This window comes from Amphibalanus amphitrite, unplaced genomic scaffold (assembly GCF_019059575.1).
Source record: "Amphibalanus amphitrite isolate SeventyFive unplaced genomic scaffold, NRLGWU_Aamphi_draft 000292F_arrow, whole genome shotgun sequence".
Classification (NCBI taxonomy): Eukaryota; Metazoa; Arthropoda; class Thecostraca; order Balanomorpha; family Balanidae; genus Amphibalanus; species Amphibalanus amphitrite.
The window spans coordinates 137,786-155,511 of NW_024881787.1; the positions used below are offsets into that span (position 1 = coordinate 137,786).

The window sequence follows — 17,726 nt, forward strand, 5'->3', positions numbered from 1 at the left end:
CCTCATTTGACCTTGAAGATATTGACCTAGGGTCATGAAATTCACACACAACAGAGCTCCCCAGGGCCCACACCTACCCTCCAAATTTCGTCTTTCTAGCCCCAGTGGGAGCTATCTTAGGGGGGGGGCGACATCCGCCCCCCCCCCCTTCCACTGGGCGTAGTGCTCGAAACCCTCCCACTGCGCGTGTTAAGCATAATGACCAGTGCATCTAGATGTATCAACTCACAGAATTTCATTAAAATCTGAGGGGTCCGCTGCGAATGGGTCACGTGACCGCCACGTGGCTGCAACATTTGACCTGCCCGATCTCCGAAGTGAGGGCTTGCCGAGCTAAGTTTTATGGACAAGAGACTGAGGAGGTCAATGCCTATCTGCATTTAATTTTTTTTTAAAGGAATTTGAAAAGGTCCACTACCAATGACCTTGAACTTTGACCCGTCATATATCCGTAAGTAAGGCTTGCCGAGATTACATTTTGTGCTTATCGTACTCAGCAGGTCAGATCTATCATTTTTCAGCCAGACCGAAGGGGTCCTCTGAATGACGCTTGTTCAAACTGATGCCGAAACGGTTATAACGATTGGCCATCGAACAACGCAAAAAGGCGCATTGTTGTAGCGTCACGGCGGTAGCGACACGACGTTCTTGCTGGACGCACTGCGCTGAATCTCTGAGCTGCCGCGCCCTTCCAAATGTGATGAGCAGGCAACAGGCCAGTGTGTCTCACTGCATATATTATGAATCTGTTGGGCGTTGGCAGAGGCGCTGGGAGCCCCGCCGTCACAGCCTCTGTCTCATTGGCTCCCTGGGGCCGGCCGGCCGCGACACTGGACCGTGCCGGCCCAGACACTGGACCGAGCCGGCCCAGAGACTGGACCGAGCCGGCCCCGACACTGGACCGAGCCGGCCCAGACACTGGACCGAGCCGGCCCAGACACTGGACCGAGCCGGCCCCGACACTGGACCGAGCCGGCCCAGACACTGGACCGAGCCGGCCCAGAGACTGGACCGAGCCGGCCCAGACACTGGACCGAGCCGGCCCAGACACTGGACCGAGCCGGCCCCGACACTGGACCGAGCCGGCCCAGACACTGGACCGAGCCGGCCCCGGCACTGGACCGAGCCGGCCCCGACACTGGACCGAGCCGGCTCAGACACGCGCACCAGCGCGGGCGCCTATAGCGGAGCTCGGGCGCAGCGGCCGAGCGGCGCCGACCGGTCCGCGGCGGCACAACAGCACGCAGGTGGAGACAGCGCTATGATGCACAACGCTCGGCTTACAAAATGAGATTACAATAGACGCGTTTATGGACAAGAAGAGGCATACAAACTGGCTTCAAAACAACCCGCTCTACCATTCATAATTGCATGATGCATTCGGATATCAAATTGCTCCGCCAATAACTGCAACATGGCGATGAAAATATATGTTTGACACAGTATATACGTAACGATACAGGCAAAGCATATCCACAAATTCTACAAGTACGCTGAGCCGCAGCCGTGGCGCTCGGCTGAAGTATGGGTGCCGTGCGTCTCTCGGCAGTCACCGAGTGGGCGGACTCGTGCCGAAGGATCGGCTGACAGGGGTCGGCTCGGCTGCGCGCCGCGCCGCCACTCGCTCCACTGCCGCCACTCGGCCGCTCACAGCGGCGGCGCCGGCGGCGGCGGCACCGCGTGCGCGTGCGCCGCCTGCTTGTTGGAGCGCAGCCGGTCCAGTCCGTGCTTGGAGCGCGCGCCGGCGGCGGCGGCGGCGGCCGCCGGCTCGTCGTCGTCGCTGGTGCAGCCGAAGGCGGCTGCCGGCCGGCGCGCGGTGGCCTGCATCAGCTCGGCGTCCGGCGAGTCGCACGCCTCGTACAGCATAATGTTCAGCGTCTCCTCGTAGATGCGCGCCTCGTGGCACTCCACCTGCGCGCGCACGGTCAGACGGGTCGCAGTGTCAGACGGGTCACTGGGTCAGAAGGGTCGCAGTGTCACAGTGTCAGACGGGTCAGTGTCACTGGGTCAGACGGGTCACAGTGTCAGACGGGTCGCAGTGTCACAGTGTCAGACGGGTCGCAGTGTCACAGTGTCAGACGGGTCGCAGTGTCACAGTGTCAGACGGGCCACAGTGCCACAGTGTCAGACGGGTCAGTGTCACAGTGTCGGGTCACTGGGTCAGAAGGGTCATTGGGTTCACATGACAAGGTAGCTCCAATCGATTCAACACATGAATGGAGTTTTCTTGAGTCGATTTAACCTTGGACTCAAACTGCTTATACGTGTAGGGTAGACCGGGGCAAGTCGCCCCGCCGAGGTAAAACGCCTCACCGATGTTTCTCGGAACTGACAAGGTTCTGGGGAAACATCCTCTCTTCTATAAAACGTGCACTATATGATCATTATATGAGCAGACTGGAAAGAAATTGTGATGACTCTTTACGGAGATATAGCCAAAAATGTGTTTTTGGAGTGATTTTTATGTTTTGTTGTCAAATTATGCATCATGGCGTTCTTTTACAGTCCACATCAGGTTAACAACTTTTATGTATTTTGAACAACTATTGTCTAACGCTTAGAATGCCGGGTTGGTTCGTGTTAAATTATGTCTTGCTGGAGTGCAATGCGTTGTTCTCTGACCGAACTACGTGATGGGGTAAAACGCCCCAGTAGGTCGCGGGGCAAAAAGCCCCATGGGGCGTTTTACCTCATGTGTTGTTCGGACTACCCACTTCCTAATGTTCGGTAGCTGGCGGACAGTAAGTTTCTGTGCATTTATATGTACTTTTCTCAGCAACGGAATGGCAAAGGAAGTTTTTGTTAACATTTGCGTTGCAATAATTTCTTAATTTGCCTTATGAGGCAGGTGAAAAACCTGTTCATACAATAGTGTCATAGCTGAACTCCTGATAGGATGGAAGCTGTTAACGTCAGTGCCGTGCCTCCCGAGGTCTAACGGACCTCTGATATAGGATTTAGTCAACTAGCATGTTTAATCATTAATCTAGAGTATGGGGCTTCTTGCCCCAGGCCGTGGGGCGTTTTGCCCTGGGGTTGGGGCAAAATGCCCCATTTGCAGTTGCTTCACAAATCAATTCCTAGCTGGGAGTCCGATCATAAGTGAATGAATTTGAGGGGTGGAATTTAAAGTAAAATGTCCAAAGAACGCATTGAGCACAAATTTGGCCCTCCAGGTAATGTGGGACAAAAGTTATGTAGCAAAATAAATTATCTGGGGCGTCTTGCCCCAGGCTACCCTACATAGGGGAGACCGGGACAAAGCGGCCACCCTAATGTCTGTTTCTAAGCCGACGCTTCATTTTCAAACTTGGGAAGATTCTTCATTAAATTGCCTTTCATTTTAACTTCTTTTTATTTCTAAAGGCGTTCACATTAGGAGATATTGGCAATACTTTACACCTATGCATTTTGGCCACTTTGCTCCACCCCGCGGGGCAAAGTGGACACCAGCGATTTATTTGCCCCGACATGAGCAATAGGATAGTTGCCTCATACACGACTAGACTTGTTGAAGCTTGATTTAAACGAGGATGGATGTTTATTTTGTCATCTTCCCATCTTAGTTAAACAATGCAAGGGCATATTAGAAAAAAACAGTGCATTTTTTTTAACTGATGTAACCGAAAAATTGCCGAAATAAACGCATGACGATAGATTTAAATATTAATAACGTTTTATGTCCAGATGGAAACAACTTATGGCCAACTGTGGGCTGGCCACTTTGCCCCGTCCACTTTGGCCCGCGCATACCGTCCGAGACAAAAATATTTAAGCTCAGCTATTAGAGGGGGCAAAAAGCATTAAAATTGGTAGAAGATGATAGGTACGATAACCAAACAATGCATGAACGAGATCGCTTAAATAAAATTCCACACGGTTGTGGAATAAAATAACATTTAAAAATAGTAAAAATAGAACGACACCAGGGAAGAAATACCTACTTTTCCGTGTATCACAGAACAGTGGCGATGGGCCGGAAACCACAGCTTATCCGAACGACCATGAAGCGAACTATAATTGGCAACCAATAACTGGTGTTGACACCAGTTGTGAAACTGAAAGCTTCAAATACGGGGTGGCCGCTGTGCCCCGGGTGGCCACTGTGCCCCGTTCTCCCCTATGTGAATCAAATCGACTTATGACTCATTCAGCTTTCAAAGCATTTGATTCGATCCGACTCATGACTCAAAGTAAAATGAATGATTCTCAAATCGACTCATGATTTGACTTGTATAGTCGTACAAAGTGTGGAAAGAAATTACGCGAATACACTGTTCTCGTAACAATAAAAAAAAAAACGATGGTGACATGACGACTTCATCGTCTACTATATCCTCATCTCAGTGGCGGCGGAACACCTTCAAGGGAGGGGGGGGAGGGCACTGCCGATTTTTGGTCCCATTCTTTCCATGCAACGCCCATAGGGCTAATGTTAACCCTAGAACGCCTAGGGGGGGGGGGGGTTGTATCACCCCCCCCTGAGGTTTTTTCGAAGTGCACGCTAAACGGCTTGTCGTAGCGGGCTGAAATTTTCAATACCCTCTGGGGCAACCTTTGCGCATCTTCTGCCGAAAAAAATTGATCGGGTCATGTCAGGTCACGGAGTTATGACGTCATAAGAGGTACAGCCTCCGGCCGACAGTTACCAAACGTGTGCGCCGAATCCCTAGGTTTTCTGCCGGTGATACCCACATTGTTTGATGGATCATGATGAAACTTCCCATGCATGTTGGGGCAAGCATTGGCTATCGTGTGGTGCAAGAAAATTGACCGGGTCAGGTCAGGTCACGGAGTTATGACGTCATAAGAGGAACAGCATCCGGTACTATTTTTGAAAAGCGCCCGAACCACTATTTTTGCTAATTCTTGTCACCTCAATGGGAATATGCAGCAATATTAGCTTCTATAGGGAGCAAATGGACCTCCCAAATCCGAAAACACAATCAGATTTCAAAAATTTAAATTTTGATTTTTCGAATTTCTGCCGCCGACTGTGACCTTGCCGACTTCCGGCGCTCCCAACGCGCCATTTTTAGAGCTAGGGAAACGAAATACATACCAAACGATAGAGAATTGATCAAGGAACACGATAGTGAAGGTTTCAAGTCGATATCTCTCACCGTTTTGCCGCAATCGCCGCGGAAAGTTGAAAAGTCTATTTTTCCGAAAATTTGACCTTTGACCGGTCAAAAGTAGGTCAAATGTTGACCTAGGACCAAAAAAATATACCACCAATCGCGAGATCTCGTTGAGAGCAATCCGTTGGTTTTTTCCGCTAAGCTCTACGACCTTCCGTTTCGAAACGCCAGGGGGGGGGGTCGTAACAACCCCCCCCCCTGGTCGTTCGTGTTATGAGAAATGGCCTGGTCGTGCGAGGGTTAAATTGCCAAAATCAAAGGGGGGCACGGTGGCACGGTGTCCCGGTGCCCCCCCCCCCCTCCCCCTGTTTCGCCGCCTATGCCTCATCTGTGTGCGATACACTGATTAAGTGTTCCAGCACAATTGACATCAGGATCTGAAGCAATGCTGATGAAAGCTTAGCCCACGCCTTCTCGAGCTGTCTGGTGAGGCAATCGGTGCTGGTGGCTCCTAGCAGATCTCTGACGTTATCCTGACGAATCATCCCTATATTTTTGATCGAATTAAGCTCTGGGCTATTCCCAGATACGACATTGTATGCTCAGAAGGACAGGTTCCCACAGCACCAGTCTTTCATCTTTTGGCGGTGTGAGGAAGGACTTCAGCAATCATGAAGAAGATTTTCTTTGCGTCGGGCACAAAAATGGCATTAATCATCTGGCCGGTTTTTCCCATCGGTGGACTAGACTAGAGACTAGAGAGACTCGTCTGGAATGATGTTCCACTGGTTGCACCCTTTATTTTTGGTTACCTTTTGTCGCGCTATGTACAATTTTATTGACTCAGCAGTCGGGCGCTCATAAGCCCTTGGTGTGCACCTTTGCCGGATGGTGGACGGCTGAGACGGGCGGGACATCGGATGCATCAGCAGCCTCCACGCAGTTGTTATGCCGTTTTGACGGAAGAAACAGCACAAAAGATGTCTCACCCAACCACAACACCAGCTGCCGGTCCTCCTCTGTCCAGGTTTGGCGCTCTTTGGAAAACTTCATGCGACAATCCTACTGCTATTTCGTGAATGTTGGTCATATCGAGGGTATGTACAGTTAAATTTTCGAATTTGAATTGATATATGTGCGATTCGTGAGATGTTACATCGGGTACCCGGCCGCAGTAAGCCATTTAGCTGGTTTTGGGTCGACTGCCGCCGTTTTGTCACCGACTTGGCGCCCAGCCAGTCGGTGACCCGGTCCCGGTGAACCCTGTTCGCCGAGGGTTTGCTGCGGCAGACAGAGGCAGCTTTTTAACCGGCGCCGGGCCGGTGCTCGAAGCGAACCGCGCCGGGCCCGGGAGGGTGGAACACCCCGTCTAACTTCGCTCCTGGGCCACGTATAGCGACATGCGGTAAACAAGCGGCAATCGAAATCGAGCGTCAAAAATCATTCTTCGGTCATTTTTTACGGCGGGTCAAAGGTACGGTCACCAGAGGTCATTAAAGGTAAAATGTTACCTATTTAAACGTTTTTCATAAAAAAAAACCGGCGCGTAACTCGGGAACTGATAGAGCTAAGACGCCACGGAAAAGCGCATTCGATAGCCCTTTTAGGGCTTTCTGATCAAGTTCTTTAGATGTGACCATTTGACCTAGGACCAACGGTTTAGCCTCCAGAGGGTTAAAGCTGGAAAAATAACAATTTTTACAAAAAAAAAATGTAATACTATTGACTCAGGAAAAACACAACATTGATTTTGCCCGCATCGTGTTTCCCCCGTCAAGACGCGTCGAATGAGCTGTAATCTAAAAATGAGCATTTTCAAAACTTAACCTAACATCAAAGTCATGACCTGACTGGAAATGTTAATGTCGCATATCAGTCGATCCGTATCGTCGACCTGAACAAATTTAAGGTATTTTCATCGCTCTAGCATCTGTTTGTCAAAAACTATTGCCAAACAAAGTATTTGGGACATTTTATGGTCAGATATGACCTCGGGAACATAAGGAGGAGTGACGGGCGCTATTTTCCTATTGGCTATTAGGTGTTATGTTTACATGAATCACCATGTTTGAGAATGTCTAGAATGGCGTTGGTCCAAAAGAGATGCCGTTAAATTTTCTCTTATTGATTTATAATGGAGAAGGCGCAAAATTGACCTGACCCTAGGTCACCGATATCAAAATTCCGAGACGCATTTCATACATATGTTACTTTTATAAATCGCTGAAATTTTCAAGGCGATCGTTCAGTCGGTGTAGCTATGACGAGCATTCTAACCTTTTCTGAGGTAATGTTACTTGACGTGAGCTGGTGACCTGACCTTGAGCGACCTGGGTCTGAAACTTTCACAACATGTGCGGAAAAGATGCATGAACAGGTGTGCTCAAAACGACTTATCTCCGAAAGACCGCGATAGGGATGTCTAAACTCCCCCCCCCCCCGGCCCGGCGCGGGTTAAATCCTCTCAAGTCGTATTATGCTTTAACCAAATGCATGTCTGAGTATGGCTGCTGCTGCTGAGACCGTTGCCATTCCCTTCCGCTCCAGCCCAGCCAAAACCATCTCCAACGCTTTCTCTGGCAACTCCATATCGTGCTCTTTAGTATTTGCCGATTTTGGTCTTGCGCAGCGTACGACGTGTGTACCATTCAAAATCGAGACGTCCTTTCAGGTCATCGTCCAAAGTCAAATCACTTTTGGTAGATAAGGCGACAACAAACACGACCAATCAGTTCCATGACAGCCGGCGTTCATACAAATATCCACAGACGGGCAGCATTGTAAGAAAGTACATGTTCTCGTAATTGCTTTCCACTCTGTACAACCCTGCCGGATACACGGCAGCCATGGCCGCCCGGACCGTCTGTATCAGAGGCCAGTCTCGCTGAGTGGGGCCGTCTGTATCAGAGGCCAGTCTCGCTGAGTGGGGCCGTCTGTGTCAGAGGTCAGTCTCGCTGAGTGGGACCGTCTGTGTCAGAGACCAGTCTCGCTGAGTGGGGCCGTCTGTGTCAGAGGCCAGTCTCGCTGAGTGGGGCCGTCTGTGTCAGAGGCCAGTCTCGCTGAGTGGGGCCGTCTGTGTCAGAGGCCAGTCTCGCTGAATGGGACCGTCTGTGTCAGAGGCCAGTCTCGCTGAGTGGGGCCGTCTGTATCAGAGGCCAGTCTCGCTGAGTGGGGCCGTCTGTATCAGAGGCCAGTCTCGCTGAGTGGGGCAGGGGCCAGTCTCGCTGAGTGGGGCCGCCCGCGGGCCAGATGAGCGAGTAATAGGGCTGCTATAAATCACAACCCTACTACTGACTCGTCGCGCTCGCGGGCGCCCGAGCCGAGTCCTGGCGAGTCCACCGGTCCCGGTGAGCCGAGTCCTGGCGAGTCCACCGGTCCCGGTGAGCCGAGTCCACAATGCCTGGTTAGCCGAGTCCTGGTGAGTCCGGCCGTCTGGGAGCCAGCATAACGACTCTCTTCTCTGTGCGCTTAGCGGGCGGTACCTGGCGCCAGCGTACACGATGTCCAGAAATTATTTGCCTCTTGATCATTCAGCTATAATCCCACCGTGCGCTTTAAGAACTGTTGAAAATTTGCTAAGACCGTGCCTCAGGCTATCCACAGCTGTCCGTTAGTCACATGACCTAAGTCGGTCACCTGAGCTTGACACTTGCGAGGCGCCAGGGGCCAGTGTTTGATAGGCGTAACTCGCACCTGAACGTGGTATCTACTTTGACGAAAGGAACTCTTTGACAGAGCGTCCTGAAGTTATGGTGAAGACTGGAATGAAGTAGAAAGTCAAATCGAATCCTCTATCCTAATCCCAGTCGAAAACCTATGGGGAATCATGAAGGAGGAGTTCAGCAAGATTGAACCAGCTCCCATAGAAAACGGACTTTAGAAAGGTGTGGCATAACATCATAACCTGTGAAAGGTGTGGCTGAACATCAGCGCGGATACGCTGGACATCTTGATCTATGGAATGCCAAAGCGGATGAGGGAATGGGTAGGGCAGGACAGGAGATAAATCGGTAAATGACCCGGGGGTAAAACCATGACCCGGGGGCTCTTTGTTTATTTATTATGGCGGCGATTTGATGGAGGGGCAGATAATTTCCGGACACCCTGTATAGCTCGACAGCAATGGACAGCTCTGTCGCCGGTCGGGGGGGCTGTCAGCTTCGCATAGTGCAGCACGAGCACGGGTGGCAGATATTTAACTGAAGCACCTGATCTAAAGCTACAATAGACGGCCAATAACTGTCCGGCTGATGACATAGGCACTGGACGACCAGTCAATGAGGACTGTGAGGACCAGTAAATGAGGGCCAGTGCACGGCGACTGTGAGGACTGTCGCTCCGCTCCATACCTTGGTGTGCTTCTTGTCGGTGGCGTACACGATGGAGGTGCAGCAGACCTCGGCCACCTTCTGACCGCGGCCGTAGAAGGTCCACATGCAGATCTCGTTGGTGGCCGTCACGTCCTTGATGAAGAGCACGCGATGGCTGAAGCGAAGGCTCAGCTTGTCGAACATCTCCAGGTTCTTCAGCATGTTGTCGTCGGACGCGCTGTAGGACACGGGGCCGGTCAAAGGGGCGCGGCGGGACACGGGGCCGGTCAAAGGGGCGCGGCGGGCGCGGCGGGACATGGGGCCGGTCAAAGGGGCGCGGCGGGACACGGGACCGGTCAAAGGCGCGCGGCAGGCGCGGCGGGACACGGGGCCGGTCGGTCAGAGGGGCGCGGCGGGACACGGGGCCGGTCGGTCAAAGGGGCGCGGCGGGCGCGGCGGGACATGGGGCCGGTCAAAGGGGCGCGGCGGGACACGGGACCGGTCAAAGGCGCGCGGCGGGCGCGGCGGGACACGGGGCCGGTCGGTCAAAGGGGCGCGGCGGGACACAGGGCTGAGGGCCGGTCAGACGGAGTGCAGGTCCGTGACGCGGCGACGGCAAGTCACGCGCAGAGCGGTTCAACAGGCGTTCGCTACTGCCGACCGCCGATCGCTGTCTGGAGTCGAGTGTAGGTCCAACCCGCCTCTGCAGCGGCCAGCCGCGGCGCTGGGCGGCGGACCGCGCACCGCACCCACCTGGTGTACGAGTACTTGTTGTTGTGCCGGTTGATGAGCAGCTTGACCACGGGCTTGGTGCTCTGGCTGATGAGCTGGTGCTCCTCGCGCGAGCTGGTGATGAGCGGGATCCGACAGATGGGCTGCACGTCTCGGTCGGTGAGCTTCTTCAGTGCGCTGTCGCACGCCTCGCCTGCAGCAGAGGGCGGCACGGGACACCCAGTGACCGACAGGCAGCGCGCGCAGAGCCCGGCCAGAACCCACTTCAGTCGACTTATTGCATTCGGTGCCCGGTAAGGGGTTTTCAGAAGAAGGAAAAAGCATAACAATGCGTAATTAAGAACTAAATATTCCATAATCGAAGAACAGGTTGTTTACGGGCGTGCGGAGACAAGGCGGGCGTTTTTCATTGTTGTTTTTTTCCGCGGCGTTTGTGTTGTCAATGTTGCCGGCGTGCGTGCGGACGTTTCTTTGTATATATTTACATACTTTAATTTATAAGTTCTTTTTCCTTTCTTTCAAACCTTCGGTCCGGCGATGCTTAGTATTGCATTGTTATCGAAGTACAGGTTATGAGCATATTGAATTGACCGAATACTCAATATAATCTGAATAAAATGACAAAATAGCAAAAAATTCGGGTATATCCAAGATCGGCTGACAAAGATATGTGATCGATTATACCCGAATTTTTGCTATTTTGTCATTTTATTCAGATTATATTGAGGACTAGGTCACTCCGTAGCGCCTACCGGCGTTTATTCTAGGTCACCCCGTACCGTCTTCCTCCGCTATGTATTGATATACCTACTCGTGAGTAAATGAGTGAGTGAGTGAGTGAGTGAGTGAGTGAGTGAGTGAGTGAGTGAGTGAGTGAGTGAGTGAGTGAGTGAGTGAGTGAGTGAGTGAGTGAGTGAGTGAGTGAGTGAGTGAGTGAGTGAGTGAGTGAGTGAGTGAGTGAGTGAGAGAGAGAGAGAGAGAGAGAGAGAGAGAGAGAGAGAGAGAGAGAGAGAGAGAGAGAGAGAGAGAGAGAGAGAGAGAGAGAGAGAGAGAGAGAGAGAGAGAGAGCGACAAACAGCAAGCTGATCTCGGGCGGGTGAGGCGTAGGCGGGTTTAGTCTGTGTGTGCGTGTAACCCGGTCTGGTGGGGGTGGCCGTGGGGAGTGAAGCTGGATTCTGGAGTGAATTGTGAGAAGTGACAATAAATAACCAGTGGTTGAACTCAGTGGCTGTGAGAGAAGTGAGAGACGGAAGTGACGGAAGTGCGAGGACTGACGGCAGGCCACAAACGCGTGGACTGTGACCCGTCCCGTCCTACTTCCGGGGACCTCGGCTCTTCTCACCTCGTTGGGGTGTGCGAGGGGGCGGCCACCGGTGTGTCGCCAGCGAAAACCGAGGGCTTAACTCTTTTCCCGTGTTTCGCCATCGAGACCGGGGAAAGGGGCCTCTTTCCATACAAGGGGTGCGGCCAGTCGGCTTCGGCCAACCTCGCTATCGAGGCGTCGAAGTATCGGTAGATCCGTCTGCTCACAGCGCCCTCGCCACTGAGGAGCCTTGATCAGGCAGCGACTGTCGCCCTTCTCACCGATCCTGTCCCAATTTCCGACCCCCTAATCCCCCTCAGCCAGTCACAAAACACAAGTGTCGTCCGTGCATGTAAATCAGAGGATATCGTGGCGACAGTCAGGTCATCACAGGTCACGGAAATATTATATCATGCGTCGGTCACGTGACACATGTTTTATGGTCCATTTAGGCCATAGATTTCGAATTTGATGTCATTTGTGTCATTAGAGGTCAGTTTAAGTTGAATAGCTTAGGTCAGGTCACTTTCAGGTCAAAAAAGGTCAAATTTTTAAGTTGAAATTTTTCAACAAAAAAGGTGTCTATTGGATGAAGTTGGAGCTCAGGAACACGATGGTGCTATTTATATTGATGAAAACGTACTGAAAAATTAATTTCAAAAATTTATAATTATGAATTGTTTGCTATAATGCGTATGACTTGGCCATTTTTGAAGATATTTAGCTAAAACTTGCTACAGTAAGTCATAAGCATGTGTTCTATCACACATTCCGTTTTTTCTTCGATAAGTCAAAAAGTTTTTGTAAAAAATATAAAAATATAAATTTTGAATTTTATCATATATTTTCAAAATTTTAAAAATCCGAGATAGCAGTTTGATAGAGGAGTATATTCTGAGTCCTTTCATGGAAAGAAATTGGATCTAGCTTAAAAACTGAGCTCTTGGGAGCGATTGCCGTGGTTCAATGTTTCGCGTCGAAATCGGCCGAACATGACGTCATTTCCGGCCGACCTATGGTAGCTACGAAGTTGATATTTTGACACAAGCTTAAACGGGAGAAGGGCTATGAAACGGGGGGGGGGGGCTCAGTGGGGCGCGGGTTACCGCGCAATGTGACGGTGGATCCATCAAGCTTGACCGAGGAAGGGCCTGCTATAATTTGAAAGTCACGGAACCAACTGAACTGGGGAATGGACGAAGACAGTGTGGCCAAATTGGCAATAGTGCGGGAAAATCATCCCCTAATGAAAAGGATGGCATCCTCAAAATTGGGGAAAAGACATCCTCACGACTTTTTCGCTGAAATATGTCATACCTACTGTTCTGCAAGGCATCAATGTGTTTGGCAACTTCTTGCTAGGTCATAAAATACTTCTGTCTGAATAAGCACCCACTTAAATATAGGGATACACAACGTTAAAGGGACCCTCCCACCTTAACATTAGATTTGAGTTGAGATAGCCAAAATGGGGTCCCTGGCTCACAATTACCGGTTTCGGCACTCACAACATCGATAAATGCCTTAAATCGGAAATATTGAATTTCAAAATTGCAGCATTTTGATTCAGAGGGGCTAATGCATAGGAATACCCCTCTGAATGTGTGACGTCAGCGCAGATATCTAACGATTTTTAAATGTTTGACTAAAACGTTTTGTAGCACGCGGTGGTATATGCTGCTTTGCGCGCAACAAGTGCCGCACTTTCAGCTGCCAAACTATTGCTTCCAAATAAAGTCGCTAGGAACAGCGGAGATCCCAAAAAGTAAACAAAAGTAAAAGTCTAATATCTTGAAAACCGGTGAATATTTTTCGGTGAAATTTGGTAGATATTCGTTTCCGCTCTTTCTGAACCGAGCGACATCACTTTCATGCCAATTCATAAACTTTTTTGAAGGTGGGAGGGTCCCTTTAAGCAATATTCATATTCCTATGTTCTGGCAATATTGATATAAAATATAGGTTGAGGTATGTATGCAGCAAATGCAAGACGTATGGAAGAACACAAATGCAAGACCAGAGACAGCATGACATCATGCGCCTCGATAACATCTTTCGAATGTTATCCAAATTTTTCTGATCTGACTATTGGTTCCGGGAATACGTGGGCCTTTGCCCCCCCCCCCCCAACAGGACCTGGGGGCTGCCAGACCTTAACGGGGCGCGGGTTTAATATGACAACACAGACTACGTCTGACTGATATCAAACCTGAGCCTGTGTGTTCAGAACATGGCATTTATCTGAAAATATATTGTCAGGCTAACCAGGCGTTAATAGCAAGTTCATTTGATAAGACTCAATGAAACAAAGCGATTCTAAAACACCTAATTAGCATGCTACACTGTATCAAAGACTATTACAGGATAATGTGTCCTGTAACGTTTATTTTGGAGCGTGTTGTTGACGTACCGAGCTCCTGTATGCAGTAGTACTTGGCCTCCGTGTATAGTTCGGCCAGCTCGCGGGCAGTGTCCGGCAAAGTCACAGTGCCGTCCCTCAGGTAGTTGAGCACTGTGCCAAAATGCTTGCCACAACGGTCAACCAGAATCCAGCCTGTCAATGACAGCAAACAAGAGTCATCAGACATATGTCATGCCATTTTTGGGTAGGGGCTCCATCGGCATGGGTATGAGGGGTGGGGGGAGGGGAATCTGCATGAGGGGGCCAGTCTGGAGCCCCTTCCATTCATTAGCCTTCCACTCCAGACGGTGGGTGGGGGACATTTTTTTGCCCTCCCCTTTAGTCTTTTTTTCGATATATCTCCAGAACCACTGCGCCGATCGTCACCAAACTTTCAGTACCCTCTCGTGAATAGCTATTGCAGATTGTGACAAAAAATCCAAAGGCTATGATAGGTTGGCCGCTAATGACGTCGGAGTGACGTCATTAGCCTACAGCTTTGGAGATACAGAAAAATGTTTCAGACATAAACAGTGCAAAATTAATAGGGCTACAAAACTGCCATCTCGGATTTTTACATTTTGGATTTTGACCCACAAAAATCAAATAAATAGATTTTTTGAATTTAATACCTAGCTGAAAAATCCACAAAAAAACGAATTTCGAAAAAATACGGAATATGTGATAGTCCTTACCGCCTTTTATCCACATACCAAATTTGAGATCGATACGTCTTTTTTTAAACTGTTCAAATTGATGACGTCAAATTTTCAAACTCAATTTTTAGCAATTCTAGACCACGTAGCGCAAAACAACGACCACCATTAGACTCCCCGTGACGAGCTGCATCAAATCAATGCCCATTTTATGCATAAATATCAACTTTGAAATTGGACCTTTTTTACCTGACCTTGGCCTGACCTCCATCCAGAAGGTGACCTAAACCGTACCTGATGGTCTTAAAACCAACATCATTAAGTTGGAAATGAAAAATTGGCCATAAAACATGCATCGCATAACCTCAGTAAGGTTGGGTTCATGTGCTGACCCTTGGTGACCTGGTATTGTCAGTGACCTCTAATAGCAACATATGTGCTAGGCAACTGACGCCCTATCGCTGATTTTCGACAAAATGCGTTTTCCTCGGTGTTATAGCGTATTACCTAGAAGACCCGTGAACGGTGAAACATTTTATCTTTGACCTGACCTGTGACGTCATCAGTGACCCCAAGGTCAATGAAATTTGGTTTCCATCGACAAATTTGACAGGGCTATCGAACACCGTTTAAATTTTACGGATCCGTCCAGTAGTTTCGGAGATACGGGGGGGGGGGGGCAAAAAATGCCCCCCCCCCCACCGCGCGGAAGGTGGCCGGGAGGCCCACCGCCTGCCGGGTTAATCCTGTGCCCAACTCATAGGCGTCGTCAGACATTTTGGGTTAAGGGGGGGGGGCAAAATAAATTTGGTGCTGCTGTTTCAGCGGCCAGCGCAAGATATTTTGAAATATCATTCCATGACGCATGCGCAGTAGGCATCAGGGGCGGAGCAAGGGGCCAAGCTTCCAACATGATGTCACGGCAGAATAGCATGACAGATTTTCATGATGCCAATTGTCTTAAGCTACTAAATGATGCCTAAATTGTTTTGCTTCTCAATGAGAGATTGAATTGTGGTGCATTTCTTTCTTACATGGATGTGGAAGCTGTAATAGCATGAATTGGTGAGTAACTACCCTACAGAATATGTAAGAAACACAGTAATATGTTGTTTTCTATTCTTTTGTATGAAATCGTTTGGCATTGATGGTAGGCGATTACCACATATTGCTGGCCATGTTTCACAAAATATTTTGCATCAAAAGTCTGCAAGGTCATTTCTTTCTTGCGGTCCCGTAGCTCAGTTGGTAGACCATTGGACTCCGCGTGGTGAGAGCACTTGTTCCTTTCGAACTTCGAAGCGCGACAGGCGCTTGACAACTATGGGCCTCCTGACAGGTATGGTTGTGGTTGGTGGCAGGCCGTAGCCAGGCGAAGTCAGTGAGGGGACCGGCCGTGGGCGGCTATGTGCGCACGTTAAACTTTGGACTCTAAATTCTGCCATAGAACTGGAATTGCACGATCGAGGGTAGGTAGTGGGCAGGGTCACCGCAACAAGCTTCGCTTAGCGGTGGCTCTTTCCTTGTGAATCCTTCTTATCAAAAGGTTCGGACTAAATTTATAAAAAAAGCTCACCAGACGTGTGATGTCATCACACCCAGCAGAATATTCTGCCAGCCACGTTGGTGTCCCAGCAAACTATTTTGCAGTGTGAAGTCATTGCATGCGATGATTTCAGCCGCCTCGCTCCGCCCTCTCTCTGCCGGCCCGCAAAGCCGAGGGCCATGTCAGCATTATTTGACACACAGCGAACCGTGGTGCGAATTAACTGATGGTTTTTGTTCAACAATTGAGTAAAATGTGTTCAAATGTGGTTAATAGCAATGTGTCATTGAAAAGAAAGAGAATAATGCCCAAAAAACAACATACTAACCACTTACAATAAGCAATACAGGAAGGTTAACTTAAATCTGCACCACTTTCGCCTCCTGCAGCTATTTTGTCCTTGTGCAAAACTTGAGTTTGCACGAGCCTACGTCACATGTGACATGTGTGACATCATACACCAACACCGAAGGGCGGAGCTTGGCAACCGATGGACCCCAACTGTGCATAAGTGGTGCAAAAATTTTCAATGGTATGTGCTCCCTGACCACAGCTCAGGCCTGAACTGGTCCTCAGAGCAGATTCACCACAGAGCCAATTGTGTAGGAACCCCACTGCATTGTCCAAATGTCTCTGCATCCCATGCCTACAAGACTTTGCAAGATTGCCATGTTCTGCAGTCTGGGGCATATGAAAGGTCTAGAATGTTACAACTTAGGGGAAATAAGACAATGTAGGTAGGTACCTACCTAGGTACGGCCCTCCAGGTATTACATGGTTGGTTGCCGACATCACATTAATCGATCTACATTGACGAATACATCTAATGGCTGTTGAAAACCATTGCCGAAGTGTGTGCACGAACCCTCTTCTCAGTTCTATTGAGTCATATTACAGGTGTGTCTCTGTCATTCAAAGTTATTACACCAAAAGCACATAGGCTAACCACCCACTCTTTTGCTGAAGGGCCGTACCTACATGTCTATAGATAGCGAAGAAAATACCAACCTTCTGAATCTGTAAGAACCTCCATTCTTCCACTAAACATTGCCTTCAACATGTTATCATATTTTGTAAGAGTTGCTATGGTTGCGTAATATAACGTCCCTCCAACATTGAGCTTCACATATTGGGAGGGACTACCTTTGATCATAGTCCTTTGGTCCCCAGACATTTGATGACACGAAACACAAAACGACGTAGATAATTAATTTCCAGCGATATTGAAGTCTAAGCAGCTACATCTAATAACCGCGCGGCATAAAATAGTGAACGACTAGTCTCCACCGATCCACACCACACGCAGCGATCAATACAGACAGATACTCTGATTCATCCACCGCCCTAGGCTTTCAGCAAAATCAATACACAAGAGCATCAAGAGTTAAATAAATTCGTACTTCATGTTCGGAAACACTGCATTGTTGTTTTGAAAAGGTTGGTATTTTCAAACAAATAATAAAGAATACTTAGCTTTTGAAATCTAAAAAATCGACAAAAAACTTCCATAATTGGTATAACCCTCGCCGGACCTATTGGTTTTCTACATACGCGCCGGCCGAAGGGGGGGGGGGCGGGTACGACCCCCCTCGCCGTTTCGCCCCTGGTGGAGCTAGCGCATCGCGGAAAAACGAGCGTGTGCGCCGTTACGAGACGCAGAGATTGGTAACCGATTTTAAGGTCCTAGGTCAGCCGGT

The 17,726-nt window shown here is 49.5% G+C and overlaps 1 protein-coding gene across 1 annotated transcript; it reads right to left on the minus strand.

Moving 5' to 3' along the window:
- Positions 1-722: 722 nt before the first annotated feature.
- Positions 723-17,392, minus strand: LOC122387623 (BTB/POZ domain-containing adapter for CUL3-mediated RhoA degradation protein 3-like). The gene is made up of 5 exons (XM_043377982.1): positions 17,038-17,392; positions 13,837-13,980; positions 10,145-10,316; positions 9,431-9,629; positions 723-1,911 (listed from the first exon to the last, which is right to left on the minus strand). The coding sequence occupies exons 1-5, from the start codon at positions 17,201-17,203 to the stop codon at positions 1,648-1,650; spliced, it is 945 nt and encodes a 314-aa protein (XP_043233917.1). The 5' UTR covers positions 17,204-17,392; the 3' UTR covers positions 723-1,647.
- Between the last annotated feature and the right edge of the window lie 334 nt (positions 17,393-17,726).